Source organism: Martes martes (assembly GCF_963455335.1).
Source record: "Martes martes genome assembly, chromosome: 2".
NCBI classification, from domain to species: domain Eukaryota; kingdom Metazoa; phylum Chordata; class Mammalia; order Carnivora; family Mustelidae; genus Martes; species Martes martes.
This window is the reverse complement of record NC_137889.1, coordinates 1,898,065-1,919,754: the sequence shown is the minus strand read 5'-3', so window position 1 is coordinate 1,919,754 and position 21,690 is coordinate 1,898,065. Positions and strand designations below refer to the sequence as shown.

The 21,690-nt window shown below is 56.7% G+C and overlaps 1 protein-coding gene across 4 annotated transcripts in view; it reads right to left on the bottom strand.

Annotated features, from left to right (window-relative positions):
- The window catches only part of ARHGEF10 (Rho guanine nucleotide exchange factor 10), a 96,433-nt gene that overhangs the window by 42,756 nt on the left and 31,987 nt on the right, over window positions 1-21,690 (bottom strand). For 3 of the 4 annotated variants that reach the window (XM_080796789.1, XM_080796788.1, XM_080796790.1), the window contains exons 6-13: window positions 19,854-19,930; window positions 17,467-17,523; window positions 11,670-11,833; window positions 9,700-9,816; window positions 7,114-7,228; window positions 3,980-4,086; window positions 1,470-1,547; window positions 1,067-1,246 (exon numbers count right to left, since the gene is read on the bottom strand). In XM_080796789.1, coding sequence (XP_080652915.1) covers window positions 1,067-1,246; window positions 1,470-1,547; window positions 3,980-4,086; window positions 7,114-7,228; window positions 9,700-9,816; window positions 11,670-11,833; window positions 17,467-17,523; window positions 19,854-19,930 — 895 coding nt within the window. The remainder of the gene's footprint in view (window positions 1-1,066; window positions 1,247-1,469; window positions 1,548-3,979; window positions 4,087-7,113; window positions 7,229-9,699; window positions 9,817-11,669; window positions 11,834-17,466; window positions 17,524-19,853; window positions 19,931-21,690) is intronic. The other variant, XM_080796791.1, reaches the window with a different exon arrangement.

Sequence of the window (21,690 nt, the reverse complement as noted above, 5' to 3'; positions counted from 1 at the left end):
GTCTCTGGCTGACGGGCCACGCTGCTCCCTGTCCTGTTCCCCTAGAAAGACCAAGAGGCCTCCCGCTGGGATTCTCCTAAGATCCCACAAACTCTCAAGATACACAGTAAAATCCATCCGGGTATCTGACGCAACTGTCCGTGACAGAAAAAAAAATGCTTTCCGTATAAAAATGAACTACACTTTTTAAGGTTTTTCTTCCTTTTAAAGAAGTTACCGAGACAAATATTTCAAGAGGTGAGAGCAAACGCGGAGACCGACACATACAACAGCCGGAAAACACAACCGCCGCGCAGCCACGGCTCTCTGTTCCCCGCGAGGGTGCCTGCAGGGCACCGGGCAGACGCCGCAGGGAGAGCTCTGCTCCCGCGCGGTGCTCCAGGCGGCCTGTGACTCACCAGCGTCGTCAAGCCCGCGCCGTTCCACGGGAAAGACAAAGGCCTCCCACGACCCGACTGCCGCGCGGGCTGAGATCGGCGGCTCCTGCCCCGCAGGCCTCCGACCGCCGTCCCCAGAAGCTGCCCGTCTGCACAGAACGCTCGCTAAGCCCCGCACACGGATTCACCAACAGACCAAGACGAAGGGCTCGGGAACGGCCGGTGCACACCAGAGGCTGCTGGTTTCCAGGCAGCCGACCTCCTCCCCCGCCACGAAACGTGAACGTGGGCCACCACGTCCCGTGTCGCCAGTGGCCTCAAGACTGCGTCGCCACCACGGGGCCCCGGGCCCCGGAGCACTGGCTGGAGGGAACATGTGGGGAGTTCCCGCTGACCCTGATGGGGCAGGGAGCAGGGCGAGACCCAGCTGCCCTGGGGTTGACTGGGAGAGAGCGGTCCCCTGTCCACAGAGCCCCGGCTCGGCCACGAAAACCACACTCCGACTGCCCGGGGCTGCACTGGACGGAGACGGCGGCGTTCCAGGACACCCTGCCAGCCTCAGGACCGCGCCTGACCATGTGCCCCGGAGCCCCCCCCCGCCACGGAGAGTAGCCAGGCCCACTGCCGACGTGGACCCCCAGCACAAGTGCCCCCCCAGGCACAGGCACAGGCGGGGCGCGCCAGCCTACCGAGGCCACGAAGACGTCCCCGATGGTTTCCACGGAGTCCCACTCGGCCACGCGGCTGGCCAGCGCGATCTGGAACATGCCGTGGCACTGCAGCAGCTCCTTGACGCGGTAGAACACCAGCCTCAGCTTCCTCTCGCTCAGCATCCTGGGCTCCATCTCCGACAGCGGCTTCTCGTATTGCTGACAAAGACACGCGGGGCGGCGCAGACGCTGGAGGGCACGTCGCAGACACGCGGAGAAACCCACTCACGGAAGTCACGGTTCACGCGAGCCACGCGACTCTCCGCGTCTCCCGGGGGGTCCTGCCACGCCGACCCCGTCCTGGCTCGTGTGCACGCATGAACCCGCGTGGGCGGACGAGGCCCGTGACACCCGCATCCCCCATGACACAACGCGTCCGTACCTCCAGAATCCTCTTCAGGGCACCCACGTAGTTCTTTTCGCTGTCGACCACGGAGCCCAGGATGTACCTTCTCACCACCTGGTGACGCACAGAAACACGGCAGTGAGCAGAGCACGGCAGGAAACGGAAACGTCACTTCTCCTGCAGGATGAGCTTCGCTTTGTTCCCGAGTCCTCAGAGCGGGAGGTAAAGGACTCCGCCCCCGGCCCTGAGGGTGCGCTGGACGGCACGTTCCAGGCACAAAACCTCCTGGGCCCACTGCCACAAGATAGGTCCAGCCTCAGATTGTAAACGGTAAGGACAGCGGGATAGGCCACACTGCAGCAGTGACGTCAGCCGCTGGGAGCCGCGGGCCGGAGTCTCCCGGGCCTGCGCTGGGCTGCGGCTGCTCCCCAAGCGCGTCAAGCCTGAGAGCCGCTCCCGCCCTGACTCGAAGCCTGCGGGTGGCATCACGGGTCTGGGGACATCGTTCCCGCAAACCCAGGGAAGCAGAATCGGTCTGTGAGGTAAGAAACCTTTCTGGCTCAAGAGCTCGTGAGCGAGCACAGCCAGGCAGCGGAGGGCACGGCCAGGGGATGAAGGCCGCTCCGCTCGCCCTCACGGCTGTGGGACAGTCGCACCCAGGGGACGGTGCTCTGGCGCGGTTCCTGGGAAAGGCCGGATCCTGGCGGGGCCATCAAGCCTACACAGCGTCTGGCAAGTTCCTTTGGCCAACGAGTGAAGAATGAGCACAGAATCAGCAGGGCCCCTACACCCCGCGGCCCTGCCCCACCCCTCGCCCCGCAGCCCCCGCACAACGCCCGCGACAGAGCCCAGCGCCCCCCGAGGCCGGACACGGCGTCGCCCACTGTGGGGAGCTGGCAGTAGAGGACGTCCCAGGGCCGCGCCGTCCCACAAAAGGCGACTGACAAGGGAGCGACTCTCCACAAAAAAGACCATTCAAACCCACAAAGCTAAGACAGAAACCAGTGCTCCTCGGGCATGCAAGGAGGTCAGGGACGCACTCAGTACGGAAGGGTCTGCGGTGGAGAGAGGCCCCCGCGGTCAGGAGTCTGAGCACCACGAGGAAGGCCAGACCCCACCGCCCAGTCACTCCCCAGACGAGCGGGGCCCTGTCTCCGCCGTCCCTTCTCCTGAATTCAGATTCCCAGATGCTGCAAGTCTCCTCAGGTAGAACGTCTGGGGTCATACCCAGGAAATTACAGACATCTGTAACAGTCCTGAGAGAACTCTGAGAGGCCAGGCCCCATGCGCTCCACACAGCTGTCCCCTGCTACGTCACGGTGTCCCACCTGTGCCTGCCACCAGGGAGGGCCCTGCTTCATCCCTCACCACTGGACCCCGTGTCCTCCGACAAGGGGACCCAAGTCCCAGTCACACTGTGTCCTCCGAGGAGTGAGCACGGAGACCCCATCAGTGGTCAGAGCCGCACACAGCATAGGAGTGGTGAGGGGACCTCGGTAGACAGACCTCGAAGGGACATGGAGAGTGTTGTCAAGAACTCAAGTCCCCTTCTCCAGCTGGTGAGGCTGGAGAGCGGCGGGTGAGCCACAAACGGGGACCGCCAGCAGCCCGCTGCATGGGAATCGCAGCCACTGGTCCCCGAGGAGCACCGGAGAGAGCAGGGCATTTACGGCTCACCCGACCAACGGATCCAGGATTTGGGATTTTAGGTTTGGGGATCAGAGACTTGGCCCAGGTATGGGGCCCTACTGTGCCCAGGGCATGGCGTCACCCCCACCACCGGGCTCCTGGGAGCCCCGGCGTCCTCCCGCGGGATGTGTGCGCGACACGGATGGATGTGCGAGGACTCCATGACACCCGGCACGTTGCTGCTGTCACCGGGTCTTCCCTCGCTGCCGACTCGCTCACGGAGACGCACGACCCACGGCCACGCCTCCTTGGCCTGCCAGCCCCGCGCTTGGGCTCGCCTTCAACTCCGTGGGACGTTCGCTTCCTCGTCTGCGGACGGCTGACGGCCGCGGACGTCCGCCCAGTGCGGCTCTTTGTCCAGACTCCGACCGAGCACGGTCACCACACCACTCCGTCCCACACCACTGTCCACATGTGTCTACCTCGTGCTGCGTGTCCCCATGACGGGCATCACGCCGAGCCCCTGGAACCCTCCAGCTCTGCCCCGGAGGCTTTCTCCTCCTTTTACCCAGACATTAACGGACACCACCGCATTTTCTTCCCCCCGCTACCTGTTTCCAGAGGCTAAAATCACACAGACGCCCCGCTGATTCCTCGGCTGTCGCAAGTCCGCGTGCGGGGCCTGCGTACGCGCCATTTGCCGATGCTCGCCCAGCGTCTCTAGCTAAAGCCGCCCCGTCAGAGCCGGTATAAATCGCGCCCACACCGTCTCCCGCCTCCTCTGGCGGTGGTGCCCCAACACTCGTGGGCCAGAGAGCCCGCGTCCAGGCCACGCGGGGGCCACAAGCGGGGGACGGCAGGGGTCTGACGGGGAGACACCGAGCTCCGCCAGTAGCCGGCACAGCGCCCCACCCTACCTGCTGCTGAGACAGACCCTCAGGCATGGGCGTGAGGACGGCTTCCGGATGTTTGCAGTCAACGTCGATAAACAAATTCTGCTCCTCTTCAAGACAGGATCTGTGATCTTAAAAGAAATCAGAAACGGTCATAACGCTACAGCGTGGTGACGACAACAAAACCCATCGGATCCCGGCTTCGGGCAGACGCTTTGGTTTTCCGTGCTCGGGTTCCACCGGGCCGTGGTTGACCGGAAGCTCGGACGCACCCAGAAAACCCCCTTCCCACCCGAGGAACACGGGGTCCGCCAACACCTAAGATTTTCAGTAACTGGAAGTTTAATTTTACGAGGCAGGCGTGTCCTCTGAACCCCTCTGAATCCTTGCCCGTGTCGATCTGTGCAGCGCCGCACTCAGAGCGAAGGCCGGCTGAGAGTCCACGCTCGGCCGCCGACGGAAGCTAAGGCGACTCGGCATCCTTCCGGACTCTGCCCTGCGCTCCGGGACGCACAGCTGCCGCCATAGCAAAGCTCTTGGACCGAACCTCGGCGCGGCTCTGAACCCTCGGCTGTGCTGGCTGGAAACCCGAACAGTGAGGGCTCCGGGGCAGCGGGAGCCCAGAGACCATCGCATTCAGAGCTCCACACCCGGCCGCGCAGAAACGTCTGCGAGGAGACTGTAAAAGCCCACGGTGGCCACACCCCTGCGAGAAGGACCCACGTCCCCTGCGAGGGCCTCACCCCGGGCCGGCCAGAGCACGGAGCCGCGGGGCCCCCGTGAACGGCCGGGCTGCCGGGGCACGGCCACTTTGGAGGACAGTCGGGTGCCTTCTCACAAAAGGTGACACAGTCCGACCCCACAGTCCTCGATCCTGACCCAAAGGACTTGAGAACTTGGGTCCACACAGGCCTGCCACGGGTACTCCCAGCGGCTGGCTCCCGACTGCCAGGGCTTGGCGCCACCAAGAATCCCTTCAGGAGGTGACGGACACATTAACGGTGGTCCACCCGGAGAGGGAGGGCGTCCAGCGCTGCGGAGAAACGGGCCTTCGAGCCACGAACCGATATGGGGGCGCCTTACAGACGTGGGCCCACGTGAAGGGAGCCGGTCTGAGGCGTCTGCATGCGGCCGGGTCCTGACTCTGACAATACGGGAACACGAAGCCACAGAGACAGTGATGAGAACAGAGGCCGCGGGGCGTGCGGCACACGGAGGGATGAGCCAGCGGAGCCCAGGCAGTTCTCAGGGCGTGACGGTCCTCTGCGTGGCACGGTAACGGTGGGCACCTGCCACCAGCCCTGCGTCCAAACCCACAGAACGCGGCACATCGGACGGAAGCTGCGTAAACGTGCCGCATGGCCTCACCAGAGGTGACAAACGCACCACGACGATGCGGGTGCTGGGGTCGGGGGCTTCGCGTGGGAGCGGGCTGTACACAGACCTCTGCGCCCTCTGCTCAGTGCTGCTGTGCATCTAAAATTGACCTTAAATAATAAAGTCTTAACAAGAAAGAGAAACAGAACCTTCAGGTATCCAGAACCCCCTCGGGTTTCACGGATCAGTCCCAGGGCCGCTGAGCCCGGGTGTGTGGGATGGGTTAAAAGCTCCCGTCTCCTTCACGACTACGCGCGGGCGTGAGAACCACCAACTCAGTCCCGTCTTCCACCTCACAGCTTGGGAAACTACGGTTGTCGGGCTCAGGGGTGCACCTACCCCACAGCCACCCCCCTCGGGGGTCCCCGTAGACCGTTTCCTGCCCGGCTCGGGGGTTTCCCACCTGTCCGTGCTGGGTGCTGGCCTGCAGGTCCCGGGTCAGGGTGTAGGGTGGGCCCCCAAGCACCAGCCTGGGCACCTGTCAGACCTGCCCGTGGCGCCCCTCTCCCTCAGCATAGGAGTTCATCCTGGGGGTACTGGCACGCTGCAGCCTCTCCCCAGGGCACACGCTGTATCAGAACCCAACCCCCAGCCGTCGCTTTCCCGAGTAACCCACTGGGGCTCCTGACCCCCTTCCCGCATCTTGTTTCGAGACGCTGAAAACTTCACTAGGACTAGAATGCGTAGGAGGGTCTAGTGCGTGTTGGCGCCATGACACGCAGTCCCCGAGGCTGCTCCTTAAGGAGGCACGGCTTGACAGTGTCCCCCAGGCATGGCGGTCAGCAAACACCACCGTGCACTGGAACGCCTCTTAGAGCATCTGTGCAAGCAACAGGCTCGTGTTTGTGAAGGAATCCGTCAGGATCCGGCGCCCGCTCCTGGAACGTGCGCTCCCAGCCACCGCGCAGGTAACCGGCTGCCTTGTGAGAGCGCACCGGTGCGAAGACATCTCATCCTCGGTCCACGGTGTCCACATGGCAACCTCCACATGCCGCCTCTCTCGGACGCAGAGAGGCTCCTGCCCCCGGGCTGAGAACCTCAGAAAACCTGACACTTCGGGAATCATCCCCGATCTTTCCTCACCACCAAAAGGGTCCCTAAAATCCCAGCTTAGAACAAGCGCTCTCAGCCCAGTCTTTGTGGAAATACACGTGCACACGAGAACCAACACTCCATCAACAGACCGTCCGTTGTCACACCTTGCTAAGAACAAGCGACAGGGCGCCTGGATGCCTCAGGCAGTGACGCGTCTGCCTTCATCTCAGGCCATGATCCCAGGGTCCCGCGTCTGAGGCCTGTATCAGGCTCCCGGCTCAGGGGGATCCTGCTTCTCCCTCTCCGTCTGCCGCTCCCCTCCCCACCTCGCTCATATTTTCCCTCACCCACTCTCTCTCAAATAAATAAAATATTTTTTAAAAAAAGGAATAAAGTTGAGGAGAATCCAGACTGACTGGGGTCGGACACCGGAGGGAATTCTGGGGGGCATGCAGAGAGTAGGGGTTCAGGAAGGGCCGGTGGGCTGAGAGGAGACCACAGAAAGAGAAGTGGAGTCCGCCGGCCACGAGAATTCATTCACCCTTCCGCTGCCTGCTGTCTGCGCATGTGTGGGTCCCTGAGCTACTGCACGGATCCAAGCACACCCTCCCCCACCTCGGGAGGGGAGACCCAGGCAGCCTGGCCAAGTCAAACCCCAGCGACAAGCATGGGGCCGAGGCACCAAGCCGCTGCGGGACGGAGGGGACCGGGAGGCCCGCGGCACCGGCCCGAGCCAGGCCACACACCTGCAGCCATGAAGGACCGGGTCCGAATGAGGGAGCGGCCTCTCTTCACCGCGGCCTTCGTCCTCTCCAGCCCGTCCTTCGTGCCCTCCCTGGCGGCCTTCATGAGCTTCTGCATCTGCAAGAACAGGGAAATGTGAGAAGCAGCACCGTCGACAGAGATCTGCTTTTGCTGCTTTTATTTTAAAAGAATACTGTCAAGTATTAAAGCGTCCCCTCGGGTTGGCTTTGTGATCAGGGAGCTCGCTTGCTGTGCGTGTGCAAGCGCGTGCGTGCGCGTGCGTGGTGTGTGTGCGCCTGCGTGTGCATGTGTGTGCACGTGTGTGTCCATGTGTGGCCTGGGCCATGTTTTGTGTGTTTAATAGAAAAGAAAGAAAGAAGAAAGAAAAGCGAACTTGAACTAGCAGCCCCTCCTCCACCCGCCGCGCATAAGGCCGGTCCCATAGCTCTGGGGACGACTCACAGACCCACAGGCGTCAGAGGCACACAGAGTCACACAGCGGGCCCGGGTCCCAGCACACACACAGGACATGGCCCCTGGCTGCCTGCTGAGCTCCCCGGGAGGCAGGGCCATCGGCTCGGGGTGCACACAGGCTTCGTGAGCAGTCACAGATGGAGGACAGCCCGTGGGAAGCCAGAACCCCACTTCCCACCAGAGCGCCGTGTAGGGGTTCCGGTTCCCTGAACCCAGAGCCCAGCGGCACACACCGGTCATCGGGGCTCCGGGCCATGACCAGCCGCTCTGGCTTCTCGCCTTCCTTGTTCTTGAAAACTCTGAGATTGGAGGTACTCACCATTGGGCTCCTAGGGATTCTTGCAGAGAAACCCAGATGTCCCCCTCCACACAAGCCAGCGTCCGGTCCAAGGGACCTCCACACTGCCCACCGCCCCGGTCCTCCCACCGATTCCCCTGACACTAGACACACTACAACCCTGTCTCTGCCTCCCTGCACCCAGGGCCAGATCGCCGCAGCCTGGGTCCCTCCCCGGGGGGTGTGCACTGGTGTCGGACACGCACTGTGACCCCGGCAGCCCCCGCGTGTCCTCTAGTCCCCCGAGCCTCGACCAGCTGCAGCCAAGCCATGTCCACACTCGCCCGGCGGGACCCTGCTCCAGCCTCCACAGGGCGCGGCCACTGTGGCCTTACTCCTGCATCGGCCCCCCCCCCCGGGGATGTGCCCTTCACCGCCGCACCGTCTCCTCCGCATCGGCTGCTGGGACCTCCTGCTCGCATCCCCCACGGCTTGTCGGCCTGCGAGGCACCTCTGCCCCGTCATCCGACCCAGACCGCCACCTTCCTACCCCATGCTGGACTGCTAAACCCCCATCTTCACCAGACCCCAGTCAGGGGCCCCCGGACGAGAATCCGAGAATTGCAAACAGACGACCGAAGGGGACCAGCCTGCACGGCACCTAGTCCTCGAGCAGCAGCGAAGCCCCAGGACCTAGGGAGCCGCGACGCCCGCCCCAGCAGCCAGGAAGCCGAGCCAGGGCCCCCAACCTGTCCTCACGTCTGCTTCTTTCTGGATGGAGGGGGTCAGCTTGGCCGGGCCCTCACTACATACCATGTTATCACTCCCTGCTCCCAAACGCGTTCTGCTCACCCTGCCACTCCCTACTGGCGCACCTGCTTCCAAACTCCTCCACCGAGCTGGCCTCTGTCACGCCTCCCCCGTGACCAACAGCTGAGCTCACGATTCTCTGGGAAATCGCCCCAGGCCCCAGGCGCTCCCACGTGACCTGCTGCCTGACATTCTGCACAGGAACCAGCCAGGGGCTGAGCTGAAAGAAGGGATGAGACTCCCAGAGGCCTGCTCCTGCTCGAGGAAGCCCAGGACACAAGAACGCTCCGGAATCCAGCAGGTGACTCTATGGAAGACATTTCTAGGTGAACGTCTGTTTTCGGTTAGACGCCGCTTCACACACACGGACAAACCACAGGACATCGGCAGGACGCGGGACGTGGACGTGTGCAGTACTTGACAGTGCCCTTTTAAAACACAGCTCCGGGGACGGCCACCACCTCGCTCAAACCCAGCCACTCCCGAGCCCCTGGGTCTCAGGGGCCCTTTAGACTCGTAAAAGTGCCGAGGGCCCCACGAGCTCTATCCACCTGGCCTTCATGGGTCTACGTTGAGTGGACGGAGAGTTAACGTTGAGAAAAATACCAAGCTTCAATGAACACTCATTTAGAAATAATAATAGACCTGTTCTGGGTCATCGAAGTAGCACATTCAGGGAAAATCCCTGTACTTCCCAAACGGCCCGGTAGGCGGCGCGGTTGCGCACGTGTGGGAATCTTTCCGGCATCTGAGGTCAGGCCGGGGGTGAAACCCCATGGAGCCTGGGGGACACTCCTGTCTGTGTGTAAGAGAACAAGACGGACGGGAGGGAGGGTGAAGAGCGTTTCGGGACCAGTAGGAGCCCCCCCGCGGGCCGTGGTGACCTCTGGAAGCCGAGGACCACACTTTGGGGACCAGGGATGGTTAGGAAGGGCCAACGCGGCTGCCGTGCGGCCTCTCCGGGAAGCACGGCCTGTTTCCGAACACGCATGACCCACGCAGCTGGTCAAAGCACGAGCCGCCCTACCTTCCGTTCGTGCCTCTGCTTTAGCTGCTGAATCTCTGCGGCCCCCACCGCGGTGGCCATCAAAGCTCTCATCTTGCTCTCATAGTGCTCCTTGAAACGGGCTAGGTCATGGGAGAGCTACAGCACAAAGAGACACAAGCTGTTCACAAACGCGCGCCTTCCCGTCCTGAGACACAGTCTTACGCTGGCAGGACGCGGCGTCGGCGTCTGGGGGACCCCACACCCCACGGGGAGCCCCTAGTTCTCGCCTACTGACCCCCGGGAGCTACAAATGGGGAAGTCCAACATGTGGGGCAAGGAGGGGACAGACTGGGGACTTTTCTACGCCAGACAAAAGCGAACACGGGCACCGAAGCCTCTGGGACCTCATTCCCGTGCATCCTGAGGACATTAAAATGACCCAACAGGTAAGTAGAAAAGGTATAAAATTATCCTTCTGTGTCAGCGCCAAGGCAGAAGGTACCCGAGTTCAAGACTGCCCTACACACGGGGTGCCATGATTTGGGAACGGGCAGCGCAGACTTCTAAGTGTCCAACCGACGTCACGTCATGTCGGCCGGGGAAGGGCAGGCCTCCTGCGGGCCCACGGGGTCGCGCGGCTCCGATACGGAAACCGAGGCCTCGGGGCTTCTCCGCAAATGCTTCCGTGTCGACCCAGGAAAAGACGCCTGATGCAAATGTTCACTAAAAAGCGGAGCCTCCTCGAGCTGACGGGTCAAGCGTAAGAGCGCTCAGCGAGCCGTTCTAAACTCACGCCGCAGAACGAGAGCACCTGGGCCTTCCCACGGCCCGTCCCAGGACGTGGCCAAGCTGGGGCGGGGGAGGGAGGAGGATGCCCCGTGGTCATCCCGCACTCGAGAGCCACCCTGCGGGCCGTCCCCCTGCTGCGGAGCAGCCTCTCCCTCGGCACATCGGGGCGTCTGCCCGGGAACCGGGTTTCACCCAGCGGGCAAGGCAGGCAGTCTCGGCTCAGAAAGCGCGTGAGAGGCCCGTCGGCGGGCACCTGATCCGGCGCTGCAGCGCGCTCTCCTCTGTCCTAACCCCAGCCCTAAGCCAGAGAGGCGGGTACGCGCACGGAATCCGGCTGCGCTCCCCTCGCCGGCTGGGGTCAGTCGTGCTGGCTACCGCTCCGGCGGTCACGGGGACGGCTGTCACACTGTGAGGAGCTGGGGCGACCTTCCAGAAAGAGTACGTTCTCCCGAGGTTCATGAGGCCGGTCCCCAGAGTACGAGGACGCTAGGCGACCCGTAACCACAGGCCAGCCGGACGTGCGCAGTGACAGGAGCCGAGAACCCGGCAGCCACTCTGCTCCCTGGGTGCGGGTGGGCGGGTGACGCATCCACACTGTCACATGGGCCTGCTCCGCGTGCCTGCGGCCTGACACGCGGCCTCACACGGGCAGTACCGGCAGCCGTGGACACGGCCGCGAGCGCCCTTCACCCCATTCACCAACGGCACAGCCACGCACCACCGGAGACCACGCGTCTCAGGAAGACGGTCCGCCCAACCGAGTGCGTCCGAGGCCACTGCAGACCACAGCCCAGCTCCAGATTTCACACTCCGGCCCCTGAAGCTCCTCCCCAGACCCCCCACGAGGCACTCGCACACACACACGCGCGCACGCTCCCCTCGGGACAGGAGCAGGGCCGCTCCGGGGCTCTGTCCTTCGGCAGCACGGGCGTCTCACAGACACTGAGGCTGTCCACTCCACGTGCCCGGCGCACCGTGACCGTCTGTGCACAACACAGGTGACGCGGGGAGCGGTCCCCGAGGCCATCTCAGTGTGTCTCTAAGAACGCCCACGTGGGCTGCGCTCACGACGCAAGCCGGGGCCCCCTTGGCTCCCGCTCACCCCTTCCTCACGCTAAGTGCAGCCTCACGGGAAGCAGCGACATGTGACGGGTGCAAACGTGCCATCGTGCTCACGGCGCACGGCGCTAAGCTGCCCCTCGCGCTCCCCCAACACATACTTGCTTTCTGTGGCTGCTGCGCAGGAAGGACCGGGGGGCCCCGTTCTTGCACTCCGAGTCACTCTGCTCCTCGTAGCTTTCGAATTCACTGGAGCTCCAGCCGTACTCCAGAGAGCTGTTTCCGCCTTCCTCTCCGTTCTCAACGTCGTCATAAATCATCTCATCTGAGGGCAAAAAGGCCACAGCGACATACGACATGCAGAATTGGCTCGTTCGGGTCTGTGTGTGTGTGTGTGGCTCCTCCCTCGCATGGAGCGCTGGGGTGGAAGCGTGTCAGACCCCCAGGGCCAGCGCGGCTCCTCTGGGACGGGGCAGCGACACGAGGGCTCGTGAGCCCCTGTGAACCTCCTGTCCCCGGTGCACACTGAGGGCCGCTGGTCTGTGAGAAGCTACCAGAATTGTACCAAACAACCTGTCGGCCATATGAAGATAAATGTAAGGAACATAAACAGATAAGTAGATGATAGACGTATGGATGAGAGAGATTCAAATATGACAAGGGAAGTTCATGGGAAACAAGTGAATCTCGCCTTGGTGCCAGCAATGGTTTCATAAATCTGCTTTTAAATGTTTAAAAATGCTTTTAAAATGTTGCACTTCCGTCTGCCATTTCAGAATTAGTAGAGAACAGAGCTCTAGGCCACCACAGTGATGAGGGATCTTTACCATAACAATTCCAAAGGCTTTAATTCCCACCTTTTACTTCGTAATCTGTATTCTGCAAAAGGGAGCTCACTGAGCCGAGCTGCCTCACGGGTACGCCCACGGCAAGGTCAACGTCTTGACATTCATCGTGAATTAATTAATCCGCTTCCTTTCTAATACATGCCAAGGCCACAGATTCACGAAAAGTAATCCTGTGATACACCCTAATACAAAAATATGCGCTGGAACAAAAAAATGCAGACGGGCTTCCTATTCTCAGTGCCGTGCTGCCGGGGACGGGAGTTTCTGACAATGAAATGTCGCTCTCAGACTTGCAGGATGTCACGTCTCTCTGGCTTCTCTTATTAAACACGTGAGCATAAACGGTTATTTCAGACGACCTTTCTCAAGTATAAATGACCCGTTAAGAGTAATTTCTGCTTAAATTATCACTGAGGGAGAGCTCTCACACCCCAGGCACAGCGGACAGCCTTTATCTTAGCCGCGTTAGCGCTCAGTGGTCAGGACGCGTAACAGCGACTGTGCTCCGCATCCTGCAACAGGCGTCCCCCGCACACGGGAAGCCTCCAGGGCTCCGCAGCGTCTCGTGAACAACAGAGGCTTGATGGGGGGTGAGCCGGGAGGCCCTCCGGAGTTCCCGGGTGCACAGAGGGACGCTTTCTGATGCCGGAGAAGAAACGCAGCCACGGGGCATGTGCTCCTCCATGGGGCGGTGAAGGGAGAGCTGGTCCACTGGCTGAGTTTTCTGGGCCGTGACCTTGCTACCTGCCCCGGGCCGGGACTGCGCTGGGGGTGGCCACACCAGCCTGTGAATTCACGTCATGCCACTAAACAGCGTGCTCTACCCTGGTTAAAACAGTCAGTTTCATGCAGTGTGAACTAGGCCGCAATTTAAAAATATGTAGATGCTCCCCACCATACAGCATGAGGGTCCGCTATCCTCCCAGGGCTGCGACAGAACTTCACCCCCAAACGTCATATTTCGCACAAAGCACATGGGCTTCTGCTCTCCCGCGAACACGTCTGTGTGTCTGCGGTTCACCAGACAGCCAAGGTCCCGGGCGGCCCGAATTCGGCAATTTCACGTCCAGGGAACCTCCAATATCTAGTGCCATCTTCACTGAACGTGCTTAATTACCAAACACTTGACGTGCACCAAAGAGCACCACGGAGTAGGCAAGTCTGCGGGCCCCACCTACGCCACGGTACAAAGCGACCCACGCACGGCCAGAGCCCTGTGCCCTCCTCCAGGTCAACACGAAGCAGTCCCAGCCCGAGGACATCCACTGACCTCAGAGGTGCCCATCCAACATAAAGGTACCTGCACCCTACCCCTGGGGGTCTTGCTTTTTGCTCAACCCTGCTTTTAAGCGTGTGTGTTTGTAAGTGTGTGTGTGTGTGTGTGTATATATATATGTGTGTGTGTCATTTACTCACTTTTAACTGCAGCACAATGGTCTGCGCTAAGAATTCACTACCATATATGGATCCTTTCCCCAGGTGTGGGGCCATGTCTTCCCCGCCTCTTCTGCTCTTTACAAATCATGCCACAGACAAGCACCCTTACACACGTGTCCTTGACATGGGCAAGAATTTCTCCAGGAAACACACCTGCCAGGGAACCACCAGTTTGTATCACCATCTGCACATTAGCTAAGTCTTCCTGAAGTGTTTTGTTTTGTTTTTTTCCAAAATGTTTGTGCCACTGAACATTTAATAAGCAAAGAGCAAAGGGCCGCCAAGGGGACCAGGACCTTCTGTGATCCTAACAAGGGAGGGTGCTGGCTGACGTGGGAGTTGAAGCACACACCATACACATCGGCACCCTACACAGCACTGTCCTCAAAGGGACACGGCTGGCTCTACCCAGAATAGCTGGCATCCTCCCTAGGGAGACTACTGGTAGACCTCTTGTTGGCCTTTTGGTTTTGGGAGGCCCCAGATCACCCCGTCTGGGTTGGGAAGGGCCTACCTGGATGCACAAAATACCCAAAACTAAATTTCAAGCTTGTTTTTGCAGAAACCAGTCTTTAATGCCCACTTCATCTGCAGCATGCATTTAAATAAAATACCTGCATGCACACTCCTTCAGAAACACTTCAGTTTGATTTCTGAAGGGGCCCACATGTTACGTGTATGTCTCCCTCGACGTAGGAATCTGGAGGGCAGGGATGAGTGTGTTAGCTGAACCTGCATCAGTGCTCAGTGTGTAACAGCGTCCAAACACAGGGCGGAATGAATAAATTACCACGTGTTTCAACTCAGCATTTAGTACGCTGGATGTAGATTACAAGGACACGTCCTTTATTAGCCTGAGGACGTTTCCTTCTTTTGGGAGCTTTTAACACCGACTGAATCTTATCAAGTGCATTTTAAGCATGTCTTGAGATGAGAGTAAGGTTTATGTCCATTAGTCTATTCCTGTGGAAAAGATGGTCAAAGAACCTGCTAATGTTATGGGATCCATAAACCCCTGAGACAAATCTAAAGGGCTAAGGTTGGCTTTTGCTTATTTGTTGGGATACTCCTGGATTTTATTTCTTTACATTTTCATTAGGATGTTCAGCATCACCCCTTTGGGTGAAGGAGGTTATAAGCTTCTACTGAGACCCTCAGGAGTGACCTGCTCCTGTCCTCTACTGTCCGTTGGAACTGTGTGTAGAGCAGAGGAACTGCCTGCCATCTGGTGGTTTAGCCACTCTGAGACGAGGACACGGGTCTCAGTGGGCTGTCTGGCACATCAGTTAAGCAATTAATTCTAGATCGGGGGTCATTATGCATCAATGTTTTCTACGTCAGATGCAGTCCAAGTGTTTCAAATGAATGATACCAAGTTGTTTCCAGAATCCCTTCTTGGTGTTTAGGAGTTTCTACAGATCCATTTTCCTTCCCTCCCTGCTTCTCTCTCCTTCCAATAATACCCTTTCTTCCCAGCACTACCAGAGGCTTGTCTACTTTCATATTATTTTTAGAGAACTGTTCTTTGCTTATGCTGATAACTTTCTATCGTTTCTTTGTTTTCTGTTTATCACTTCTGCTGCTACCATTTTTTTAAAAAAATATTTTATTTGAGAGAGAGAGAGATCACAAGTAGGCAGAGAGACAGGCAGAGAGAGAGGGACAAGCAGACTCCCCGCTGAGCAGAGAGCTTGATGCGGGGCTCGATCCCAGGACCCTGAGATCATGACCTGAGCCGGAGGCAGAGGCTTAACCCACCGAGCCACCCAGGCGCCCCAACCATTTTTATTTTCTTCTATTTTCTCTGAGTTCCCTCTGCTATTCTTTTATATAACGGAGTTGGATGCTGGCTCATTATTTTTCTATCTTCTGTTATTAACAAATGCCATTGTGTCTATAATTCATTATTTTAAACTATCCCATAGAAATTTATGTAATATTTTCACTATTATTCAAGTCAAATATTCTTAATTTCCATCCTGTGATCAGCCTTGTCTATGAGCTAGATATTAGTGTTATTTTTAAATATTCAAATGTTTCTTTTTATTGATTTTTTTTTTAAATCAGAGAATGAGGCATGAACACTAATTCTTTGGCATTTGCTAACAATTGCTTTGAGGAATGCTATATAATTTTTATAAATATTCCATGCGTTTGGAAAAAAAGCTCATTCTGAAACGATTAGCTTCAGGTTTCTACACAGGATCTTTCCGTAGACAGTCTACCGTCCTCTTCAGCAGCTCACTAATTCTACATCCGCTATCCACGACAGTGGGAGGAGCTTTCCTAAAATCTCCCACTCCGATCACGTACTTAACTACGGCCGACTCCATCTTGGTCATGTTTTGCTTTATATGTTTGGAGACTGTCTTGTTAGGAGCCCACAAGTTTAGAACGGTTACAGTCCTCTCTTGGAAAGGGCTCTGTGAATAACATTTTACAGACTAACATCCAGTATATGAGAGTAATACTGGCTATTATATTTAGTTGGAACTGGCCTTGTATTTCTTTTTCCATCCATTTACTTACAAATGTTTTGTATCTGTATTCAGCTCTCATTAAAATCTGTACCTAGCTCTGTTAATTTATCCAACCCAAGATCTGGGTTTTTTCTTTTATGGCCAACTGGACTCAATTTATCTTTACTATAAACAGCAGTATCCTCGGACTAATTCTGCCATCTTTACTCATACCATTCGCCATCCTTTCTTATTTTACATTTTCTTGCTCCTTACAACCCAGACTCAGTTTTTCTCTACTGGGTTGGAAGTTAAATAACCTTCTATTCTCTTAGTGACTGCCCATAAATGCAGACCCAAACTATCACCGCAAAACACACACAATCATCATTCACACCCTCTTCCTGAGAAACGCACAGACGGCAGAAGCGAGGGTCAGCCCGCCGCCTCCCCAGGTGGCCGGTGCCCTGCCCAGGGCTTTAGCCCCACCCCTCGGCCACACTCGGGGATGGAACACTACCACCGGGCTGTCTTCCTCACTGCCTGCTTAAACTCGCTCACAAAGTCATTATCTGCTCTCTGTTCTCTCTGCAGCTCGTTAAGCTCAGTACCTTTTCCCTGAAATGCAACATGAAATCGTTTGTAGAGTGTAGCACTCAGTCTCCCCAATCTTTATCTGGTATTGCCTATGTTTCCCTCTTTTTACACACTCGTGTTTTGGAATTAGTGGACGGAGCTGTGCTCACGGTTTCAAGTGTGCGTGCCAGGGTATGGATTCAGGCTGGACCCGGCTTTAATTTTGTATTTCTGCAATCTGAGAACTTACGTCACTCTTTAATTCTGGAAAAGTATTAGGACTCCTTTCTTCTATTTTCTCATTTAAGTCATTTGTTACGTATATGCCGGTACTCAGAGCTTCCATGTTTTTTTACCTTTCCGTTCTTATTTTTCACATCTTAACTCTTTCTGCTTCTTTATGTTACTCAATCACCCTCATTAAAGGCCTATAATAGAAGCGCACACACCTGTGTGCACAGACCAATAATCCACTGCATGGCACCAAGGAGACACTAGACAACGTACAAAACACAACCATGAAACACACGTAAGCTGTGTGTCTACAGACTGTGTGCAGACTGACTCGTGCTTTTTTACACCCAGAAGGAAACACTGATAACTGAACCCTCTAAAACTCGATCACAGACAATTCAAACCTGGTTCAGAGTCCGAATTCTCTCTTGGCACGTCATCATAAATGGCTTCTTCTGGATCTGGAATACAAAGAGGGAAACGTGAAAACCTCACCCGACTCACCAAATACAGTTTACACTGTTAGGACCGACCACAGTCTCCTATGATGCTATAATTATTCTGAAAGTCAGTTGGTAAGGGCTAATTCACGAGACCTACGGGAGCACGACCATTGCTTTTGGGACAGGATGTTTTCTTGGGATGGAGGATGACACGCTACTTGACCCAGCTGGGACTCTCGCTGACAGGAAGTTTTGTGGATTCCAGGCCAACTCAGTCCATCATTTTGGGTCTATCTACGCATCTCCATGTGGCCCTTTAAAAATGTTTTTTAAGTTTGAGAAGTTGATGTGTTCTGATACGCAAAAAATACAACGGTGGTGTGCGTGGTTTCAGAAATAAAGGGAGGCTCAAGCAGGGCTCTGTTGAAAGGAAACTGTGAAAATAAACCGATCGTTCTGGGATGTTCGGAACCACTGGCTAGGAAAAGTAGGCTTCGGCCAAGGGTGTGGAGGTTCGCCTGTTAGGATAAAATCTCTCCGACTGCATTATGCGGACCATCCATCCCCTCCGACATCGTAACAAGTTCTCTTAGGAAGCAGTGAGGCTTCTCCGCGGGCAAACTACTTGCCGTGCACCGTGTGAGAAGGTCACATACAGGAGCAGCGGTGAAACCGGAAATGCATTTACGTATCCGTGAGAGTGCGGCCTCACATGGAAATCGACCACACGACGGTGTTCCCGGTGAGTAGGCAACAAGAAAATGAGGTCGATACACTGAACCTGGCTCCTCTGACACTGAGCCATTGTTACTTTCCAGGGGGACGCCGGGGGGAGGTAATTCAGGGTGCTCCTTACTCTCCTGCTGCCACCAAGCCCCCACATGACGGACGTTTGCCTCCTTATAGTCATACGAACTGCCGTCGTGATGAGCATTTCTACACCATTAGAGAACGCAAGGGATGCTCGTCTGCGGACCCCCGAAACACCGCTGCGGGTTGCGTGAGCCCGCTTACGAGCAGGTTTGTTCTTGACGTCTAGTACACATCGTGAATGTATTCTCACGTATTTATCATTTCTCTAATAACGCTTTCTATTCTCTAGATTACTTTATTACAAAAATGCAGGATATACCACACACATAGAGTACGGGCGTGCGCTGTGTATGTGATCAGGAAGACTTCCCGTCAACAGGAGGCTGTTAGGTGAAGTTTGGGGGGAATCAAAAGTTATACCCAGATTCTTTTACTGTGGTAGAGTTTAGCGCACCTAACCTGTGTGTTACTCTAACTAGCTGCCTCTGATTGTAATAAAACGAGTAACAGGAGAAAGTCAGACAAATTTTACTTTGGAAATTAATTCTCTAGAGAATTGGAAGATATTAATTTCATCCTATAATGAACCCAATTTAGCAGCCCCTAGCAGAATCATCTACTTACGCTAAGTTCCTTGCTCGACAATGTCATAATTACAACCAGAACAACACATTCCGGGAGATAGTTTAATAATTAGGAGACGGTTAAGACAATTCTTCCTCGGAAGTCGATCATATAAGATAATGACACAGAAATTAGTGAGCCAGTGGATAATAAAGAGATAATTAGAAAAGCCATCTTTAGTTTTCTTTAAAAATTAAAAATCACACATAGTTAAAAATAGCTGTGCTTTCTAAACCGCACGTGGACCAGAAGATCTGGTCTGCCATCCGGATGGTGGGTTGGCTTACCTGGCCCCCCAACCCCCCATCCCCTTTTCAAAATGGGAGCATGAAGGGGCGCCTGGGTGGCTCAGAGGGTTAAGCCTCTGCCTTCGGCTCGGGTCATGATCTCAGGGTCCTGGGATCGAGCCCCGCATTGGGCTCTCTGCTCAGCGGGGAGCCTGCTTCCCTTCCTCTCTCTCTGCCTGCCTCTCTGCCTACTTGTGATCTCTCTCTCTGCGTCAAATAAATAAATAAAATCTTTAAAAAAAAAAAAATGGGAGCATGAAGAAGCATCTTAGTGAGAATCCTGAGAAACCTATCTGGGTGATGTCCCACGGTGACTTGCTGACTATGGGCCCGGGTCAAAGCATCGGTCCCCAAACAGAGGACGGTCATGACAAATCCCAGACACTGTGAGGAAGAAACCAATGAGGAACAACTACTTGCAGGGATGGAGTGAGCAGAGGGGTTCCAATGGGAGGTAAAGGAGGGCTGCAGAGAGCTGGGGACAGCACCAGTCAGTACTTGGGGTCAATGAAGACGTTTCTAAAATGTTCGACCTGAAGAGGCCACAGGAATGAGCAGCAGAACCTGACAGACACACACACCCCGGGGGGGCCCCACCCGGCTCCTGGCGGCGTCGGTACCTACTCTCCATCCACGCGGTGTTGGCCGGGTCCGCAACCCACCGGGCGAGGGCACTGTCCTCCTTGTGCGCCCGGTCGTCGCTAAGAGAAAACAAACCACAAAATCACAACAGTGGACGCTTCCCGTCATGAGGCCACAGGCTGTCCCCTAAGGGTACCTCTGCTTCCCCGTCTGTACCCCTTCTGTTTCCCTGGATGGCATCACGGGTGCTCTGAGCTGCTGCCCGTGCATTTCACGGTGTGACGCGCCTGCCCACACCCACCGTCTGACCTGTCAAGAAGGACCCAAGCATGGGATCCCCGCCATGCCGCCCCCTCCACTTTCTCAGGGCACCTCGTAAAAGCAACACTTAGAGTTAAGCCCGTAAAAAGCTAGTGAGCTCTGTTCCACTCTCATCTAATAAGTGACAGGTGCTGGTGGCCTTGCTCCGTATCTGCTGGGGCAGGGGACCCCCTTCCCCCAGCTCGCACCCCCTGGGCCTAGGATGTGTCAGGGATAGATCTGGTGACCCCACTGCCCTTGTGTGGGTGGCCCCGGCTGTGCCTTCCATCAAAGTCACCCTGGGATTCTCAGTCCCCCAAACCAGTCACTGGGAGGCTGAGGGAGCTCCCGTGGACACATGCGGGAGGCTTCCGCCCCTCCCTCAGCGGGTCCTAATCTGCCCGTCCCCAGTTTAACGCCCCAGCTGCGGCTTCTCAACACAGCCCAAGTTCGAACTTCCGTTCCGTGCTACTGATGATGCCTCTGCAGGCTCACCATTCGCACGGCACAGGACCTGGCACCGCGGACAAAAGACGACGTGAAGCCCCTGCTCCAGAAGACCCCAGGGGCCGTCCTTTCCCTGCCAGGTCTTCTGTTAAGTGCCACACACGGTGCCAACTGGAAAGCCACACCAGAGTGACCAACGGGCCTTCATGACCACCGGGAACAGGTTAGCGGGAGCAACGCCACACCTGCCACCAGACGTGAACACTGCTCACAGCACACCCGGCGGTCCGTTCACCGCGCGGGGCCCCAGGGGCCAAGCCACGGGGTCTCACAGAGGGACAGGGATGTCACTTTGCAGGCGATGGAAGCCTTGGCAATGCTTTACTTGGAAGAAGGAATCAGATTCCCTCAACAGGAGGAGGGCCACCTCGGGGAGAGGGACAGCTGTTGACAACACCGACACAGCTGCGATTCGGGTCTTGGGGGCACGCGGTCTCGGGGGCGTGCTGCAAACAAACACTCGGCGCCGCGTAAAGCCCTTCACGGGAAGGGACAGACACTGGAACACGGGGTCAGCACCCCGAGAGAACACGGGACGCGCTGGAGACCCTCCATATGGAAAAAAAAATCAAAGTTGATGCCACACTTCACAGTAAATGACAGAGATGGGGGGTGTCCCTGCAGGACGGTCTCTTCCATTATCGTTATTTCTGTTTGCTAAAAGGTCTTGTGAACGGTTCGAAGCTTGCAAGGCCGAGAGGCCCGGGGGGACGCTCTGTGGGCGCCCGTGAGGCTAGAACCCCAGTCAGTCCTGCACTCCGTGGAAGAATTTGTCACTAAAGAAAATTCTTACACCTTTTACATCTAAAATTACATCAGAATAACATTAAGCAAAAAAAGAGAAAACGTGAAGCACAGACAATATTTTAAACAATTCCTGAGTGTTTCCATATGTTTAAACAAGGTCGCGCTTTGGAGAACAGGTCGGGGTTAGCCTCTCACGTCATTTCACGCCCTTTTGGGTCTAACTCATCGTCCTTCGAGAGACGCACTCCCCAGAGTGACGTTTACATCAGCAGGGACAACGCGCCCCCACGCGCCTTTCATCATACTCGGTCCTCGCGAAGCGTCC